The sequence below is a fragment of the Phoenix dactylifera genome, chromosome 8, assembly GCF_051530095.1.
Source record: "Phoenix dactylifera cultivar Ajwa chromosome 8, Ajwa_hap1_PhDact_Kaust_v1.1, whole genome shotgun sequence".
In the NCBI taxonomy this organism is placed as follows: Eukaryota; Viridiplantae; Streptophyta; class Magnoliopsida; order Arecales; family Arecaceae; genus Phoenix; species Phoenix dactylifera.
The window spans coordinates 22497558-22518067 of NC_143197.1; the positions used below are offsets into that span (position 1 = coordinate 22497558).

Below are 20510 nucleotides of genomic sequence, written 5' to 3' on the forward strand. Positions count from 1 at the left end.
ATGTCCCTACATTAAGCCCTGTCTTGCAGCCACCTTGGTCAACTGTTCGGTTCTTGACCCTTCACTGTATACTGTTGTATTGATTTCCCAGTTGATAACATGTGATCATTTTAATTGAAACAATGGTTGTGATTTCGAGTTTTAAGGCAATTCATCTATGGTGTATTTTCTGGTATAGAGTCTCATTACACTCCCAGCTAATTGAATTATAGTCCTCATCATGAGGTTTCTGAGCATCAAATCAAACAGAACCATGCTTGCAAGCAATTGTTTCCCAATCAAGCCTATGAATGGCTGTCAAGCTCAAATGGTTGCAGTTTTATTGCATTAGTAATTGCGAATGGAACATATGAATGCTGTTTCATGTCAACCATTCTTTTCATTTATGGATGGAGTAATTTCAGTAGCAGCCGGCAAGGAGCAGATTACTCTATTGGTGTAGTTGCGAATTGACCCACCTGCTTTCATAGGTAGTTCATGTGTTATTTGCTGCTGCAAACCATTTATTTCAATGACATTTGCTGCTGCAAACCATTATTTCAATGACATTCCCAAATTTCATTTTTTTTCCTTTTTCTGCTGTTGCTGCACCCCCTGGCTATGTATGGTTAAGCTTATTTTCTCCTCACTCAAACATTTAATCTGAGTCTGAAAAGAACAAGCAACTTTTAGGCATAATCAGTATCATGCTTCTATTCCCATGAATTGCACATCACTGTTTCTGCTTCAGCTTTGATCACCTAAACCTGTACCATGAAATTCCAAAAGCCAGCTTTTAATCCTTCAGCTTCTCCCAAGTTAAAGGGAATGCATCAGCGATGGGCACCGATGTGGGGTCTCGAGGCTGAGATTCATTGTTTTTGCCCATCTTATATAAGCATATTAACAGGGTTAATCCTTCAAAAAGGCACTTCACAAGAACATCTTACTGCCACTCAGCGATCTTGGCTTGCGAATTTGAAGAAAAAGAACGACACAGAAAAATCATGAAGGCATGCAACAATCAAGTGACAATTGCAGCATCTACGATCAAGAAATGAAATAAACACAATCATACAATCGGCCCTGAATTGTTTATTTCCAGAATAGCTGTTGGACATTGCCAATAGACATCATTTGCATCACAATTATTTTCAGTACACAACATAACCTTTTCAGTGTCCAAGAGGACGGTTACATAAATATTGTGCTCCAATGCAATTTGTTCTGATAGAGCATATACCTTTTTCTTTTTTTGAGAAAATAAAGAGAAAAATGCAAGTGTTACTGCAAGAAAGAAATGCTGTGTATTATGCATAGATGATAAATAATTCCTTGATGTTACTTTTACATCCTAAAAAGTTGTGAGGAACTGTTTACCATGCTCCACAGGCAATAACCTGCAGAAGTTGACAATTAAATTTAGTTGCAAGACTTCACCCTCTAAAGATTCAACATAATATAAGATTTTTATTTCAAACTTTTGACCAAAATAAAGAAGGATAAAATGTTGGTAATGTGAACTTCAATGGAACCAGTTATTTCCATTTTGCAAAATATCAAGAACTTTTTCTTATACAGTCAAATCAGATATTGTCAAAAGCTAAGGGCCTGTTGGATACTGTTCTTTTTTCCTGTATTTGTTTCCCAACAAACTAGTGAAAAACAGCATGGAGATTGATGTTGGAGACATTTGCACAGGACTCGTGACATTCCGTGCTTTTAATTTCGCTATCTTTTGAAAGCGGTAAAATTTTGCTGCCGAAAGCTCTAAAGGCTTTATGTTCAGTCTAGTTCAGTTTTTCCTTCTCGAATTTTTGAAAACAAAAACAGAAAACAAAAGCAATACCAAATGGTCCTACCATTTTCCATTTAATAAATTTCAGGCAGCATGCTAATCAAAATAAAGTAGGCATGCTGCAAGAATAAGCTGTTTTCCATCTGGATTTGCCGTATCAGTAACTAAAAAAGCATAGAAAGATGAATGGAAGACAGGAAGCAATACAAAGATTTTCAAACTTGTTGGTAAAACATTGTTCCCAAAACCTTGTTTAAAGTTTTGTGTGGTCTGATCCTTTGTTGGTAGAGGATTGAGGGACTAAATTTAGTTGTTCTCTGGGTCATCAAGCAGATAAGGGATTAACATAACTTTGTCGTTGCCAGAAGCTTCTAAGTAAAATGAAAAAAGAACAAAAAGAACCATCCAGTGATGCAGCAAATGCCCTCACAGTTCGTATGAGATGCTAACAAAATTTTCTACACAAATGATAGTGACAAGTCAATAACTCAACCAAAATTAGGTCTACTAAAAAAACCTCTTAAATTATGCAACAGGAACTTTTTTGGTGGTTGGTTACCTCAGTAGAAATGCTTTGTCAAGTCAGATAAATACCATCCAAGACTGCAAACCCAGCAGCAACCCCACCTTCATTTGAGGAAGAAACCTTGGTCCGCATCAGGTAGCCACATTGATCATTCATGATCACCTTATCTTTGTTCCTATTGATTGAAAGCCAGAGTATCTAACAGTATGTTCTTCAGCATCAAATAGTAAGCAACATGAAATTGTAAATGTAGATGGTTGAGATGTCCATTTACCGTAAATAGGCACCATATATCCCAAGTTCTGAAATGGCATGGTCCTGATGGCAAATGCCTTCCCGGACTAGATAGGCACAAGAAGCTGTTGGAAAGATTCTTTGCATCAGAATATACGTAGCAAGTTCCTCACTCCCTTCCTGCTGCAGCCTAATTAATATTTCCCTTACTCTGTCACCATAAATGTTGTTCCCTGGAGAAAATAAACCATGATGCGAGGACAAACAAGGAATAAGAACAGGAAGATGACTGATACAGATTGTTGCAAAACTAAACCTCCTCCTTCTCGTTGGGGTTTGAGAACGTAGAGTTCAGGTCTTTCAATAGCAGATTTCACAACATCTATATTATCCAAACTCCACAACCCCGCAAAACATTTCCGCAGTTTAGCAATATCATTCTCATTCTCAAGAAACCTACAAGGCAGGAAACATATCAATGGACACATGCAAAAATTAATTTAAATAGAAATGCTACCGAAACAGGAACAAATGAATCATCCAATAACATCAGAAGAAAAATTTAACCATTGAAAGCTTTATAGGTCCACCAGGGGCTAAAAATATCTAGTCCACTACATGAAGGCTCAGCCAGTTTTATGTTAATGATCTCGCACATCACACTATCCAAAATTAGGTTCAGAGACCTTGACAGAATTTCACTGCTCAACATTCCCCAATCTGGATGTCAGTTAATTTTGAAAAAGCAATATCTTGAAGTAAACACAATTATTATTTAGATTGCCTTAAACAACATTATGAATATAATTGGAGTTATAAATTATTATCTGACATGATAAATTAGCATTATGTAAATCCAAGGCTTGTGATGATATTGATTTTCATCATAAGAAACAATACCTGATTCTAAATATAGTTTAACTTTGTGATAGTCTTAACCTTCTTATCTCAAATTTTAGAGCATTTTTGCATCATAGTGATGAAAGCAGATATAAGTAAAACTTCCTATTTAAACTTGAAAACCCAAGATACTGCTTTATACATTAAAGATATTAAAGAAATAAAAACATTCCCATAATTTTTAAAGCACCAAGTTCAGGAATCCCATCATATAAAAGCATAGCAAAATAAGTAGGCACATGGAAAAGTGATTGGTGAAAAATCACGGAAAGAAATTGGAAATCTACCATAAATTACAAGAAAGGAAGCGGCAGTATACTATGTTCAAGTCCTAGAAACTTTTTTTTTTCATGTTTGTCACGGCTAAATCCCATATAACTAGGAAACTTAAATAAATTTAAGCTCCAAAGGTAATAGAGCACATGAGCATGTTTTCATGTGTGCTCAATAACCTAGGATCCAATGATTTTCATTTTCTTTTGAAAGAAATTTGATGTGAACAAAATGGATGAAACCACCTTTGCCTTAACCAGAAAGTTCTACTTGAATACAAAAGATTGATATTTCTGAATAAATGAAACAAATGTGAATGTAAAGATGGATATCTTTCTTTAAAATGAAAAATATTGGTAAATTACCAAAAAACTTATAATATGTAAATCATTAACTGTCTAATAATCATCACTACATTTTTTCCTTGGAGTAAGAATAATCTATTCGTAGTAAATATGACTGCCTTGTCGATATAAATTCATCTATTGTGCTCAAAAAAAGTTATCAACATCTTAGGACAACTAAATATAAAATTCTTTTTCTAGTACAAATCTCCAACTTTCTGATTGCACTTATGCTTTCATATATGCCAGACTCCAACATGCCCAATCAAGTATTAACTAGGAGATGTTTAACTTATTTTTCACAGTTGTTTGGTTTATTATTCGCCTACGCTTTGAAGTTCATAACACCTAAAATGGAGAATGACAAGAAACTTGTGCCTTGCCATGATTTAACAGTACAATTTTGGTCAAGATCCCAGTTCAATATTGGATTTGGTTTCAGCCAGCCCTGGTGAGTTTCAGTTATGGCAATTTTGACTATTTATATGGCAAGTCCATTTTCATCAGATTTAGCCAAGATTCAAAGCATCCAAAAATGTTAACAAATATATTAAAAAATAATTAAGGCATGAGAAGACATTATTTATGATACACAGTATTGCTCAAGACATTTGGATGCACCACTGGTAGTTTGTATATATTATATTGATATTTGATGATAAACTTGAACATGATAATTGCATGCCTATAAGATATAAGCATGATTACATATCATTTCAAAACTTGCAAAATCCAACTTTAATTATGAACATGCTTCCTGGAATTCAAACAAATGAGAAAATGACATAAAAATTAGCACAATCGCCCATATATAGATTTTCCTGTTTTGCCCCATAGGTCATTTTGTACAAAACTCTGAAACTAGCCATTGTTTCTGATTGATTCCAACTGAACCTGAAACAATTTGGTTTTGGTTTCCAAGCACTATTTGAAACTAAAACATGATCATGATCATATCGAGAGATATGATACAATTTATACATTCAGATTATGCAAAGCTGCTACTTGTCCTAGACCTTTGCGATACAGACATATTAACAAATTTGTGGATTTAGTGTTGTCCCAATGCTGTACCATCCATTCATTCACGACAGCCCTTTAACAAAATAGCCACCAAGAATCGGTCTCTGAGACTGTTATCCAAATGTGAGGTGGAATTTGCTGAATGCAATGCAATATAAGGTAGAGCAAACAAGTAAACTGTCTTTTGACATGTGAGATCCCTCTAGGTAGAAGCAACAGCGACTCAATGGGCACAGAAAAGTACATGATCCAGCCCAAAAATGTCAGTCTGTTGCCATATGAAGAACTATGAAGACAACCTATTGAAAGATTGACTTCCTACCAATCACCAACCACCAGCAGTGGCTGTATTGACATTGTGATTGTGCTTCCCCATATACGGACATGTCCCTACTAGGAGCCCCTCCCATCTCAAGAGTTAAAGCATAAGTCATGATACTCTCATAATATTAGGCATTTAATTATGCTCTCATATAACAAGGCTCTTTTTCTACATGACAAGACATGTTCCATTCTTCCACTTGAGAAACATCTTTTCTCTACCCTTGTTCTGTCAAGGACAGGAAACTTACTTGCTAACCAAGATAAAAAGGAAGAACTACAGAATTATTGCTTACAAAAGATATAGACACTAAGCCTGACCATTTCTCACCATAACAAGATTCAAGTTGCCTGCTCATTAAGCATAACCTGGCATGGTATCCAGTTTATAGATTGATGACATATTTAGATTGCCTACATATTGGATCGATAACTTGATCAGCATGATAGAGATTTAATGACATATTAATTTTATGTCAGTACATCAAACCATTTTTTCAATAAGAAAATTTTCATGATAGTTCCTACTATGTACTAGCTCTTTGAAAAATCCCAAATATATCAAGAATCGAAGTATTCCCATATATTGTTATATCAGCCACTGAGACATCTGTTTGAGCAACTGCCACAACGTAGCTCAACCACGATCCTATAAGATGGAAATTCAATAAGCAAAATACTATATAAAAAGTGCAGCTAAGAAGGTGGGGAATGAGTCTGGGTTCATTGAAGGTGTTGCCAACTTGCCATCACTACAACCTGATAAATTCAATGAATGTCTAATTTGATTGGAGACCAATTCCTAAAATCACATATAGTACTATGCTCAGGAGTTCACATCGTTTCAAGAAGCAGAAGCCAGCCAGCCAGCCATCAATGCATGCATTGCATGCATGTATACTTACATATATACTGTCTGTGCACGTGCATGCACATGTATAAGTACTAGCGAGTACTTCTAGGAAAGGTCATATGGAATGAGAACCTTAGATGGTATCCACATGTTAAAGCCAACCAAACTCAAAAAATTTTAATCACAAGTGGTTATAGATTCTGTCACCGAAACAACAGCAACATGTGCAAAGTCAGCTTTAGGATGAACCCAAAATATAATTACGACAGATAAAGGTGAGCACATGCCAATTAAGTATGCAGCTCCTGGTGTCACAGATAAATCAGTCCACTAAGCAAATGGACCAAGAGATGAGACCATTAAATTATATAACCAACAAACTTTCAATAAAAGTAATAATAAAGAAGTCACCTTTCAAGCACATTTGGTTTTGCTAGTTCTTGTTGGATCTTCTTGGTCCCGACCAAATGATAAGATATTGATGGACACTTAATGGCATTGGATTGTTCCATCAAAAGCCTGGCTCTCCACTCCTGTCATAAGAAACTAAGCATAGTGAACGAAACAGAGATATTAATATATAATTATTTGTGAAGAAGCCCAAGATGATTATTGCTACATATATTTGCAAATTGCACAGTAACCTTTATTAGTTGTGACATCATATAACAAATAAAAATATCTAATTAAAAAATGACTAAATGATATTTCTTACTGATTCTGAAGGATAATCATTTGGTGAATAACCAGCCCTGAAATAGACTACAGCAACTGTTTGGCCACCTCTGCATGTAAAAAATTTTGAACTTAAACAGTTGAAAATGTAATCCCTAAAATTCAAAATGTTATAACGCAAAAGAAATATGCCCTCCATTTCTATTCTCCAGAAAGCAGAGTTAATTTTGCAGGAACAAAGCGCCATACACAATGAGTGTTCCATCAGGTAGAACCTGCCCTTCCGCATCTATTTCTGCCAAACTTTTGCGAATACTGGCCACGCCATGCGTGCTAGAGAGTTAAGAAAATTTGAGGAGTATGCCATGATCATATTGGTAAGTAAATTGATCCCATGTCTCAGAGAATCTACCAACATTTTACAATGATATGTCCATTGCTTGTTAAAAGCAATTAAACTACTGAACATGATCTAAATAGATGAGAAACTAAACTGGTGAAGTAGCCCCTATTGGCAAGATAAATTCATAAGAAAAAGGATGGATGATCCAATAACTTTGGTTTAATCAAATAGAACAGGCCAATTGATAATAGAAGATGGTTAAACTTTTTATGTAATGTCGAAAGGTTGCCTTCATAACAAATGTCATAGTTCCACATTGACTAATAAAAGAGGTGCCATATGGGTTTATTAGCCTGGGTCAGTCCTCATCCTAACAGCTTAAGCTTGGGCAGTGAGTCCGTAATAAGTGGTATCAAAGCTAAGCCCATTGTGCATCACCACTTTTATTAGTTATGTGGGTCCCTCATTGAGGGGTACCAAGATCGAGGAGGATCTAGAAGGGTTGAGTAGGATATGGTCCATAGGTTAGGCCCCCTTTGCTAGTAGGAGCCAATCGTAACGAGGGCGTCACAAGATTAGGTCGGGAAGATTGTCATAGTCCTACATTGATTAATCAAAAGAGTGCCACAAAGATTTATTAGCCTGAGCCGGACCTCCTCCCAACAGCTTAAGCTTTTGGGCCGCAAGTCCGAGACAAGTGCTATTGGAGCCCACTATGATGTGGGCATCATGAGGTGGGCGGGGGAGATTGTCATAATTCTACATTGACTAATCAAAGTGGTGACATATGGGTTTATTAGCATGGACCGGTCCTCCTTCCAATAGCTTAAGCTTTTGGGTCATGAATCCATGATACAAGGCAGTACTACAAATAATTTTTTTTCCATCAGTTGATGAATGTATAGTTGGGTTAAGTATCATATTCTTTGGCCTCCAAAAGCACAGGTCTGTCTATAAGAATTGCTGAAATTGGTTCTGCAAAATTCTAACGTCAGATAATGCTCTCATTTGTGGAAACAAAAATCTAGCAATACAAGGTTTAAGGATATATCTCCCTCAACACGACACAGAGCCAATGTTGGTCATACATATTGCGCTCTTCAGTTTGAACAACAAGCATTACTACAGCACTGGACAGCAACAAAATTTTGAAACGGTTAGTGAAGGTTCATCAAGGCTTCTCTATATCTAAACAGAAGTTAAGTTGCACATACTCAACCTGCTATTGTTATATTCATTCCATGCTTTAGCTAATGCCTCTGCATATCGGCTAACAACTGTATTTCCAGGAACTCTTCTTGAATCTAATTCTAGGTCTTTCCCATAGTGATTAATTAAATTTCTGCAAGATGGCAAATAATGATTAGTTTTATATGCTCCAGATATGTGAGTATGCTATAAGATTCTGCACGCAAATGACAAATATTAAGACATGCTAGAGCATTACAGCCTTGTGCAAAGGGAGTTCAAGATCAGATTCTCTAGAAATAACAACATTAACAGAAAAATTTTTGTAAAAAGCATGTGTTCTGCTATTTTTTCAACTGAACATATTTATCTATGGGTACTTGTTTATGCCTTATCTCTGTTTTCTATATTATGGTCCTAAGAGCAATCAAGGAGTTCTGGCGTTCACAATCTAAATCCCAATTTTGCAAATAATCCATGACTTCTAACATTTATTTCAGGGACCTGATGAATCTATGATGATTACTAATTTCCATAAATCGGTTGGGAAAATTCTATATGCACTTTCTTACTCTAATCATTTCCGACACTCCTCCCCATGATAGATGGAAACATCAACTAAGGGTTACAAACGCACTTTGAAAACTGTCCCCACATCCACTTCCTAAGAATTTCTGTATTCTAAATTTTTTTGAGAGACTTGCTTCACCATGCCCATGCTCAAATCCACTCCTCCACTTGATCCCACTTCCAACAACCAAGCTGCTTCCATGACAATATTTGTTAGCCATTGAAGACATCATTGTTCAACTATCCATGATTAATGATGCAGTTATATCTAAATGAGGTCCAAAATCTTAGTTTTGCTTTCAGTTTAAGCTGTGCTAAATGAGTTTCAACTTTGGCGGACAGCTTCTCAATTTTTGAAAGAAAAGACGCTAAAGATAGAAATATATTCAAAATATTAATAGTATCAAAAAGGATGAAGAAAAATGGAGCAAAACAACCATATTGGGCATCATTTTAGAGTATATTGTATTGGTTAGGGCATCCAGTTTGGGTATTTTTATACCAAAACAATGTAAATAATAGAAAAAAGATAAATAACTCATGTTTCATACCATCTTAAGGTGTAATTGACAGAGGACTATCCATGAATAAGGAACTTAGGCATACTTATGTTAGGCGTGTCTATAGAAGAAGTTAGGAAATTTTATTTTTATGTGGATTCTAGAATTTTATTTGGACTCTAGATTTTTTTTAATACATGGATTCTAGGGTTTCTTGTATTAGTGTTTTGGTATGTCTATATAAATCTATTGTTATGTTATTGACAAGACAGATTGTATCAAGGTACACCGTACCGGTCCGGATCGGCGTACCGGTGGCCGGCCGGTACCGCGAGCCAGATTTTTTTTTTTTTTAAATGTTGTCTCTGTTGGATCTTAAATTAAGTGAAAATTGATGTTTTTTTATTGCTTTATTCATGATTTTTGATGTTTTTATATTTAAATTTAGGGTTGAAATTTGAAACATATATGATGCATGATTGCATGTTATGTTTTCCTCCCGTTCCAAATGATAAAATCATACACATAAAATATCTTCAAATTAAGATACAATCATTTACATACATTTAAAGTACTCTAGGATATCTAAAATCGGGACGAGTGCCGATGGCTCTCGTAGATATTTGGATCATAAGTATAATCAGGAGAAGGCAAATCAACCCAATCAGAAGGAACGCGCGCCAGGTTATAAGAACTGTCGGATCTCTCGCTCACGCTCTGGCTCTGAGAGGTGTCCTTTGATTATGTAGGGGCCCATCCAAATATGGCGGAAGCAAAATCCAATGCACCATATCCATATTCGTCAAGCTGAGGCCGTGCATAATAGAATCTGTATCCGTATGTTGTTGAACCTGCAGTCGTATCCTGTCTTCCTGAACGACCTCAAGGAGCCCGTCTTCTATATCCAATAATATCCTCACGAAATCTATCAGGTGGTCGACCGTGGTCCGTATCCTATGTAGCACCCATAAATTGGGACTCACCGGTGAAATAAAGATCACCCTCCGGCTGTGTCTCATGAGTACCATACTGTCCTCCGCTCCCTCCATGGCTAGAAGATCCATCACCACCAGAACCTTCATCGCTGCTAGTCCAAGTCTCTTCCTCGACACTCTCCATTGGGATTCTTTGTTTTTCTTTCCTGGCCCTCTCTGTCTGGCTCCCCTGTGCCTGCGGCTGATCAGCTCTGGGAGTGCGTGGAATATTGCGCTCAGCCCATTGCTCTGGATCGACCCCAGCTTCGGTGGCTATGAAGATAGCTGGTCGTGGAGGCGATCCTGGCTCGTCAAGCTCGGGCTCCTGCTGCTGGCCTACAAGTCAGCCGAGTAGTGGATCATCGTCATCAGCGGTGAAGGATCCGTAAATCGGATCTGTATACTTGAGCTCCACTTCCTCCTGGATGCACTTTAGTCTCAACCGCAAATTGTAATGCACATAAACAAGGTCGTTGAGGCGCTTTTGCGTCAAACGGTTTCTTTGTTTGCTGTGGATAAGGACGAAGGTGGACCAATTGCGCTCACATCCACTAGAGGAGACTGTTTAGGAGAGGATCCGGATAGCTATCCGCTTTAGATTTCTCGCGGATCCGCCAAAATGCACCCACCATTCAGCTGCAAAAATATTTATGAAAATTACATATATGATAGTTCCATAATAGTAACTAAGTAACACCAGGTGAATGTTTTCCTGATGTGTCACGTACCTGGATTCATATTGTGTTTGCTGACGACAACCGCTCGTTGGCCAAAACTATAGCTGCCCTCTCTAAATAATTTGCTCTGTGAAAAATAAGCATAAGAAAACCATGTTAATAATTGAAGATGCCGATATACTTACACATGCTGGTAATTACTAAATCATAATTACCTCTTCAAGACATAGGGCCGCTTTTTCTGGATCTGCCTCCATCTTGTAAATCACATTACGCAAAGCATCCAGAAGTGTTTCATCCATACCAATTCCATCTATGCTATACTGAAACCGGGGGTTTAGGCAGTATGCTGCACATATACGAGACTATCTTAGCATAATTATATAATTATATCCATCACTATAATTGTCACTATAATTATATCTTAGCTTACCTGCTAGATGTAATTCTGTACCCATTTGCGCTCTCCACCGTTGCTCAATGATGTTGATGTATGACCGGCCATGTGCTGGATCTGCCTCCATAATCTGATCCTTTGCCTTGACCATCATGTGATACAAAAACCCCATCTGGGGACAGATCTCGCTATCTACAGCCCGCAGCACTTCATATAATGGTTTGATAGCTTTGACTATTGTAGTAGCCCGCTGCCAGAATGGCTGTCTCGTCATCAAGTCTTCTATCTTGCTCCCTTCAGTGCCGGCATAAGAATATCTACTATCATACCACTCGGAACTGGCAAACATCTGACGTAGGGCTCCTCTCTTCTTGAGTATGCTATCAAGTGCGATGAAGTTGGTAGCAAACCGTGTGACTCCTGGTCTCAGAATCTCTCCCCCTGCATACTTTCTCATCAATGAAAGGACCCAGTTATGGTTATAAATATACCTGGTAATGCGTTGGGCTGTCTCCACCGTTTGTTGCACCCTACGGATCTTTCTAATGTCCATCAACATAAGATCGATACAATGTGCAGCACATGGGGTCCAGAAAATATGTGGCTGCCGCTCCATCAAGACCTGCCCGGCAGCCTTATATTGCGGCCCATTATCAGTGACGACCTGCACGACATTCTCCTCTCCTACCAGATCAATCACATCCTCCATAAGTTTCAGCATGTACGAGGTGTTGTGCATATAAGCCGAAGCATTAATCGACTTGTGGAAGAAGGTCTTAGCATCACAGTATGTCAGGAAGTTGATGATGCTCCGCCTGGTCGGACCGGTCCAACCATCGCACATGATGGTTAGTCCATATATGGGCCACTTGCTCTTGTAGGAGTCAATCCAATTCTCCAGCTCCTCCTTATTGTTGTCAAGAAGCTCACCGTATATGTCCTTCGGGCCTGGAAGAGCTACACCGGGACCGGCAGCTTGTATGGCAGCAATGGCAGACCTGTAGTATGTATTGTCTGCCACATTCGCTGGGATGTGGCTGAAGTGAAACCAGGATCCAATAGCTCGCCACATAGTTTTCTTCTTATCCTTCATCCACATTGTGTCTACCCTCTGCTGCCTTGAATCTCTACTGGGGAGAGCATGCGGATCTACATCATGAATTGTCGCTCCTTGTGGAATTTCTCTAGATGACTTCTTTCGGCTACCAAAACTACCCAGCATAGATGCAATCCGGCCACGTTCTTTGCCGACGCCCTCCTTGACTGAAGTTGTCCTCAAGAACTCTGGATCTTGTCTAGTGTTCCTAGAACCGCCGCCTGACTCGTATACAGAGGGCCCAAATCGAGCCCTATGCCTGGCCACCTCCTCCTGCTGCCACTGATCATCCAGGCTTGCATGCATTACCGCCTGAATATCTGCCTCCTCCTCATCTAGATTCTCGACCTCCTCTGGCTCTCTAGAGTGATAAGAAGGTGGCTCTGCCGCTTGGCGATCGACCTCCACCCTCTTCTTGGAAGCCATCTCCTTCGCTTCTTTAGCCTCAGCGAAATTCTGCCTCATCAGCACACGAATCTCGCTAGGACAATTTGGGCACGTAGCAACCTCACCGGAATTTTCGGCTAAGTGTTGCTTCAACCTGGTTACCCCTCCTCCCTTGAAAACCTTGTCGCAAAATTTGCATTGAAACTGGTGTCTTTGCCCCTCACTTCCAAGTCTTCGCCCATAAGACCAGCCAATATCACGTTTTGCAAGGTTCATTTTTCTTGATGGCTCCATTTCTATCATAAAAGGACAACTTATCAAAAAATTAAGCTAATAAAGTAAATTTTTTCATTATCTTATTATTTAAGTAATTTATAAATTATTTTTTTAAATAAATTATTAACAAAATTAATGAAATAACATAGGACAAAAAAACCGCACCTTAAATAGTCTGCGCTGGATTTTTTGGGCAGGACCTCCTCCTCAATTTGTGGGCTATCTCTCAAATCTTCCCGTCTCTAATTATTCTTCAGAGGCTCATTCCTGAATTTTTTATTAACAACGCCTCTCGTTCGATTTTTATAACCGAACGAGCGAGGGTGCTGTCATCAGAAAAGAAGTGGCCTCTCGGCCACTTCTTGTTTTTTTGATGGGAAGGAGTGGCCGGAGGCCACAGCTTTTTTTTTTTTATTATTTGAAAGAAGTGGCCCACGACCGCTTCTTCCTTAAAACCACGCGCGGGTGCATGGTTTTAAAAACCACGCGCCACGCGGTGGTTTAAAAACTACAGCGCGTGGCGCTGTGGTTCCCCCCAAAAAAAAAAAACCTTGGTTTTTTTTTTATTTGAAAGAAGTGGCCCGTGGGCCACTTCTTCCTTAAAACCACGCGCCACGCGGTGGTTTAAAAACCACAGCGCCACGCGCTGTGGTTCCCACAAAAAAAAAACCGGCTTTTTTTTTTTTGAAAGAAGTGGCCCGTGGGCCACTTCTTCCTTGAAACCACGCGTGGCGCGTGGTTTTTGAAACCACGCGCCACGCGGTGGTTTTAAAAACCACCGCGCGAGGCGCTGTGGTCCCCCCCCCAAAAAAACACCGTACCGGTGCGAACCGGCCGGTTCGCACCGGTACGAGGCCGGTGCCAAGCGGTACCGGCCGGTATGGGCTCCGTACCGGCCGGTTCACAGAAGAAAACCGGAAAATACTGGTTTTCATCTGTTTCCGGTACCGGTCAAGGACCGGACCGGTACGTACCAGCCGGTATGGGCCGGTACGGCATTCCTTGGATTGTATTGTTGAGAATACAGCTTATTGAGTTGCTCTACTTTCTCTCCCTCTCATCCTTCATCTCTTTTCTCCCATCTTACTCTTATTCTTCTTCTCTCTCTATCTCCTCTTCTCCAGTTCTACGTCAGCAATACATCGAGGTTTTAAAGACCCATACTGAACCCCACACTGTTTTTCCATCAAAACAATACACTACTGGTACCTACAATACATACCGAAGCTACTAGATTCCAAAAAAATGAAAAATTACCAACACGCACTGGTACGGTACCATCAATATGCACCAAAACACACAAGTATGGACTGATACAAATCGATATGGTTGATACAAACCAGTACACAGGGTTTCGGCATCTCGACACCCCTACTAATGCTGGTTTCAGACCGAAATGGTCAGATATTGGTCGTGCTTACTTGTTCTAGCAGTTTTTGAAACCATGCAATACACTATACAGCATACATCATGATACTGCAGATTTCCTGTAATTGTCAGTACAAGGCATGCCATTTAGTCTGTATTGCCCAAACCAGCCCCATACCACTCATACTGATCTAGGGTGCCTGTGGTGCTGGCTGATACCTTATGTTGGTACATACCATGGTATATAGTATACAGGTCAGTTACCAGTACAGGCCCATACTTTGTGTATCAGTTCTGATAGAAAAGAACTACAGAAAAGTAGATCATGATAAACTGTTTTGTCTTACTCTATAGCTTTTTTTGCAACTTTCTCAGTTCAGGAAATCAAGAGAAACTCTCAATTTTCTTCTTTTCTGTCTTTGAATATTTTTAATTTTCTAACATTTCCTTTCCAATCAAACAGAACATGCAGTAAAAACTCAAATTGCATTTTGTATCATGAGTAATTAATAAACTAGAGAAACCACAAGATCATAAGAACATGAGCAAGATTAAACAAAAACAAAAAAAAAATGCTTTAAAAACAGAGAGAACAAATATACCATCTAAGAAAATAATTATGCCACTTAACCTGTGAAGCTCGCTTACTAGACAACTAAGACCAGCAAATGAGGATGAAATGGTATTTAGCTCTATTTGAAAAAGTAGGTTAGTTTCGGCATCAAGCATATAGTCTGACCGGTGCAGTCCCAAACGAATGTCCTGATATGTTTGTTGAAATGTAATTAATACAAAGAAACAATAATAAAAAAACAAAACTACAAAGAAACAATAATAAAGGAAAAATATAATCTGCAATATTTTATTCTGTCATAGAAATATTTACAAAGCTTCTTTTCCTTCATTACTGTGTATAACCGAATGAAGAGTTATACAACAAATTAAAGATCAAGTTAAGAGACATACCTCCCGTTTATTCATTTCCAACATCTTTGAGTGGATATCTAGGAGCCTACCAGTAAAAGCATCCACCTTCTTTGTTCTGCAATGTCAATATGACAAAGAATGAATTATTAAAAATGCATGCGCTCTCTACTCTAAGCAATAGTTCAATATAGCCCATATTGTCGGTCACCAGTAATTATACCAAGGATTCACATCCCTGTGCATCCCAACACAACCCGCGAGTACTGTAATGTTTCAACAAGCCTCAGGACACCCTTGAGATATCAGTTCACTCATAAATGGCGATGTTCCGATCATGCTATTTGGTACCGGCTGGTTGTGTCCTGACGCTTAGGATGCAATGCATCCTGGATCACATTATTTTTCAATATTTTTTCCTGTTCATTCTTATTGTAAATGGTCATCATAAGGTACGCCGTCTTGATACCGGACTCCGTACCGGTGCCACCCTATTACTGTGCCGGTACGTCCAGCATAGGGGCCCCTTCGGCGTACGGAGTGTCGGTACACCCTCTATACTATGTAATAGTACCAAACTGGTATGGTATGCTATACCCTATACCGCCCGGTTCAGTATAAAATGGCATACCATAGGTCATCAGACTTGTTCCAGTCTATCCCAGTCCGTCTTGACCCATCTTGGTGCTATACCGACCCAAGACCAAACTGGGACAGTTATTGGTATCGAGACTTTAATCCTTGAATTATATTAGTCTATGGTGATTAAATTTATAAACACTAGACTATGTTCCTAAAACATGAGTTTAATTGCCAAACTTACACAGTCCAATGTCAAACATGATAAACTTCTAAGAACCAAACAAAAAAGGAAGGTCTAAATCTCAGAGAGACATGCATGCACAGTATCTTAATGCATTGTTGTTTAAAGCAGAAACAATGTAAAAAACTTCCTAAGTCCTATTGGATTGTCTAAAATGGCAATCAAATTCAACAATATTTGGAGATGATGAATAATATAAATTGCCCTCGATGCCTCCTCCAAGATCAAGACAAAATCCCTAAGGTCTAGCAACCAGCCAACAAAGAGATGCCAAAATATTGGCAGTCACCAAACGATCACCATCAACAAAGAAGCCAATTTGATGGTCTACAGAAACAAGAAACCAACTAGATAGTAATATCAAAATGTGAAGGCCGACAACAGGCATGCAATTCATTGACAAGAGTCTCCAAATATAATGCAACGAGCACAAAAAGATGATTGTATGGATTCAATACAGTGCAAATGGAGTTGGCAATGAGCAACAACGTAGCAAAAAGATGATTGAGATATAGTTTACACTAGTACAGGCATACGTGCACCAAATGATATATAGATTCATGATATGAACAAGCCATAACAATAACAACTAACAAGCTGTAACTTAAGGTAATGGATGTCTTTGGAACATTAGATTCTGAATGCATATATTACATTGATGCATTATGCAATTGATGTCTGAAATTGTCGGCATCTCCACTGAAGAGAGCTAGTACCATTACTATTACTAAAGTTTAATATTCCAATTAGGACATCAAGTAAAAAGAAGAGCAAAAATGAAATCATCAAGTAATCTGGATGACAAAAAAATAAATGAGTTAATAAAACAAATGTAAATTGTGTCTGGTGTTTTCAACAAAGTGAGTTATTAAAACATGCTGACGATTACCAAAATAGATGCCACCATCTACAACCAAGCTGGTATATCCTACATCTCATGAGCTAAATAAAGGTCTGATCGTCATAGGGTATTAGGGAACAACCTGGATAAAGAATCTTGCAAAAATTTTCCATCCAAGCTCACACGATCTACAAGCTCATTGAAAATGGGAGCTAACTCACATGCTTGCCTCCAGTAACCTTCTGGAAATGGCATTGGCAAAAGTGCAAATGGGGCATGAACCAGACCAATGCCAGGATCTGTTCCTGATCTCTGCAAGTTTCATGTTTAATTTAATTGGCTAATTTGACAGTGCTAACATAAGGCCATGGCTTTGGCAGAAAGTAAATATATCTAAATCATAACTTTGTTTCATATATCAACAAGAGGCACTTGCAGCATATCAGATAAAACAATGATAAACATTTACAACATTAAAGCAGCAGTATAAATCTAAAAGCTTTGTTTACAGCAAAAGTATTAACAAAACAAGTGTTCTAATTCTATTAGAGAAACTGAGAAAGAACTGTAGTGTGCAAACTGTTATATGCCATAATCAAGATAAACTGAAGCAGCAACTTGAAACTATAATCTGTAAACATACTCTGTGCCAAAAATAAAAAAATGGTAAACATCTTTCGAATCTTTTAAAATCTGTCATAATTGTCATAGATCATCTCCACATTGACATTTTATCTTTCTTTTCTCGGTGGAAGGCTCCCACCCTAATAGTTAAATGCAGAAAACTATCAAAGTTCATCAATGGGTCATTATAGAGATCATGGAACCAGAAGCATAGAAAATTACAAGCACTGCATGAAGCATATCATTGCAATTTCAGAAACTTTAGTTCTTTTATTTTAATATGCACACATGTGCGAGCAAATCTTTGGAATTTGCAAATGGAGCAGAAATATATTTATCAGCATAGCATCTTCTAAGACAAAACCACAATCAATCTCTACATAGTTCTTTCATGGAAGACAGCATCACTTAATATCTCAATTGATTCTTTGACATCCAAACCCAAATCTTTTAGAGAAAATAATAACCACACTGAGTCAGGAATTGTAAGCCATAGCCTTCTCATTTAACGCAACACTTACACTACACCTATGCTTGATTCTCCATTTGAATGTGTTTCCTTTATCAAATATTCAAAACCTATCAGGGTGAGATCATGCCAATAGCATCAAGTTAGCTTTGTAACAGAAGCTAACAACTACACCTATGACTGGAAATAAAAACAATATATTTAAAAGAATTCTTTTGAAGCCAGAATACTATCAGATGATTGAGGTTTTAGGCCACATATCTATTCTTGAAGTTGCAATTTTTACAGGATTATACTAAGTGAAAAAGCATGATGATTATTACAAATAAACCTCTCCATGTAACTCTTACATGTAGCAATGGACCTTGTTACATAGAGCTCATAAAGTGGCCAGCTACTTAACCTGAATACAACTTGTTTAAGAAACAATTGCAAAACTCTTGAAAATTAACACTAGAAGTCGGTGAGCATACTCTTCCTCATTCCTTTGACCTTTCCATGGCATATTGAACAATAAAATCCCACCTATGACCATCAACATGCTTGTGAGCAGAAAAATCAGTTATTTATTTATAAAGTCTAAGGAAAATTATCTTTTATTGCCTTTTCCTAACCAGGAATTGGGTAAATCATCGTACTCAAGTTTCCAATTAATCATAGATGTAGGCCAAAGAATGGTCATTTTGTAAATGTTTCGAGCTTTCAGGGCTTCTCTAACTTCACACAAGCTCCAACCAGAGTCTCTTTTTTATAGCATCATGTTCCTAAACTTTGATGAATCAGCTAAGGGGTTATGCTAGGTGTGTGCGAAGGTAGTGCAATTGTCCAAAGATTGTACTGTAGGTTTCCAAAGCGGTAGCTTTCACTTAATCTATTGAACCAACCGCACTAAATGCCATGTCGGAGAATTCTTCTTCAAATATAATTACTGGGATCTGGTGAAGTTTACCAACGACCAAGCATGTCTCTTTCTGTGCTTCTTTTGACAAAGCATTAGAAAAAGCAAAAGCGTTGACCATCAACAGTTACCAATACATGAACTTGATGTTGCTTATTCGCTTGTTTAATTTCAACAGAAGTTCAATTAAATCAGCAACATCTTTGCATACAATATTATAACTCTCCTGATGCTTTTCATCTGTCAAAATGCAGTCACATAAGGCCTCAGATCATTGTTTTCCACTTCTCATGCTGACAGTATCCTAATGAAAACTTCAAAAGAGCCGCTTTTTAAGAAGGAAAATTTAACTACTTTCCCAGATCATCACCAGAACAAGAAAAGAATCGAACTTATGGCTAAAAATCGAATCTTTAGAAGATATATCAGTTGCTTTTGGAGTCAAGATACCTGGACGCTTTTATCCCCGACGACAAGCCCATGGAGAGAGCACCAAACCAGAGCATCATAGACCAACTTCTCCAGCAAGCCCGGAGGAACCCCGCGAGCACCAGACCCATGCCCCGGCGTGGCCACATCACGAGCCTCTTCGAGCTCACCGGATCTCCCACATCCCACAGGGAGCAAAGAAGAAGAGGGCACGGGAGAAGAAGATGAAGAAAGGTCCATGCTTCTATGAGGTGTTCGAAGATGGGGGCGAGAGAAAAGGATGGTATTGGGAGCGAAGGGGGAGGAGTATTTTGGTTTGTAGTTGGAGGTCGGAGTAGAAGAATTGGAGACGGCGATGGTTTTGGGAGCGAAGGCGATGAGAGACGACGAGGCCGGGAGGCAAAGGGCCGAGCAGCCGGCGCCCATTCCAATCGCTGCGGTCTCTGGCTGCCGGGCTCTTTCAGGAAGAGTCCTTTTCGTTCCGAGCGCGGATTCGCTACGCCATCATCCGTGCGTCCGCCTCTGTGTCCACACAGTCGCGGCGTGGGACCCACCGAGAGGGGCTTCGGCGCACGGGAGACGGGCCAGACGGCACCTGGAATCCGCGCTGCTTTCGCTGTAGGCTGTTTTGTAGGATTCGTCGTAGCCATTGCGGGCCTGGCTTTTAGTGGGCTGTGGCCAAGTGGGGCCCTGCTCCGTAGGCAGCGCATATGTTGAGGTCTCCATCTCATGGCCATAATATTGTTTTGGTGGGGGGCTCATGTAGTTGCTATTTGGCTTTCATTTCTATCAAAAAGTAG

General features: G+C 38.9%; 2 protein-coding genes across 4 annotated transcripts; both read right to left on the reverse strand.

The window, feature by feature from the left end:
• Positions 1 to 1042: 1042 nt before the first annotated feature.
• On the reverse strand, positions 1043 to 20204 carry LOC103723002 (glutathione synthetase, chloroplastic-like). Of its 3 annotated transcripts, XM_008813777.6 has the most exons (13): positions 19732 to 20204; positions 17433 to 17602; positions 15669 to 15744; positions 15334 to 15464; positions 8489 to 8611; positions 8319 to 8399; positions 7176 to 7256; positions 6967 to 7036; positions 6663 to 6784; positions 2854 to 2993; positions 2578 to 2770; positions 2337 to 2478; positions 1043 to 1379 (listed from the first exon to the last, which is right to left on the reverse strand). In XM_008813777.6, exons 1-12 carry the CDS (start codon positions 20134 to 20136, stop codon positions 2355 to 2357), a joined length of 1716 nt encoding a protein of 571 aa, XP_008811999.3. In that variant the 5' UTR covers positions 20137 to 20204; the 3' UTR covers positions 1043 to 1379; positions 2337 to 2354. The 3 variants fall into 3 exon arrangements, with proteins under 3 accessions (XP_008811999.3, XP_008812002.3, XP_088559226.2); XM_008813780.4 differs by lacking the exon at positions 17433 to 17602 and having other exon boundaries at positions 19732 to 20149; XM_088703100.2 differs by lacking the exons at positions 7176 to 7256; positions 8319 to 8399; positions 8489 to 8611 and having other exon boundaries at positions 19732 to 20187.
• LOC149753036 (uncharacterized) lies at positions 9669 to 15298 on the reverse strand. The gene is made up of 4 exons (XM_089924939.1): positions 11612 to 15298; positions 11394 to 11527; positions 11230 to 11305; positions 9669 to 11137 (listed from the first exon to the last, which is right to left on the reverse strand). Exons 1-4 carry the CDS (start codon positions 13359 to 13361, stop codon positions 11067 to 11069), a joined length of 2031 nt encoding a protein of 676 aa, XP_089781065.1. The 5' UTR covers positions 13362 to 15298; the 3' UTR covers positions 9669 to 11066.
• Positions 20205 to 20510: the final 306 nt, after the last annotated feature.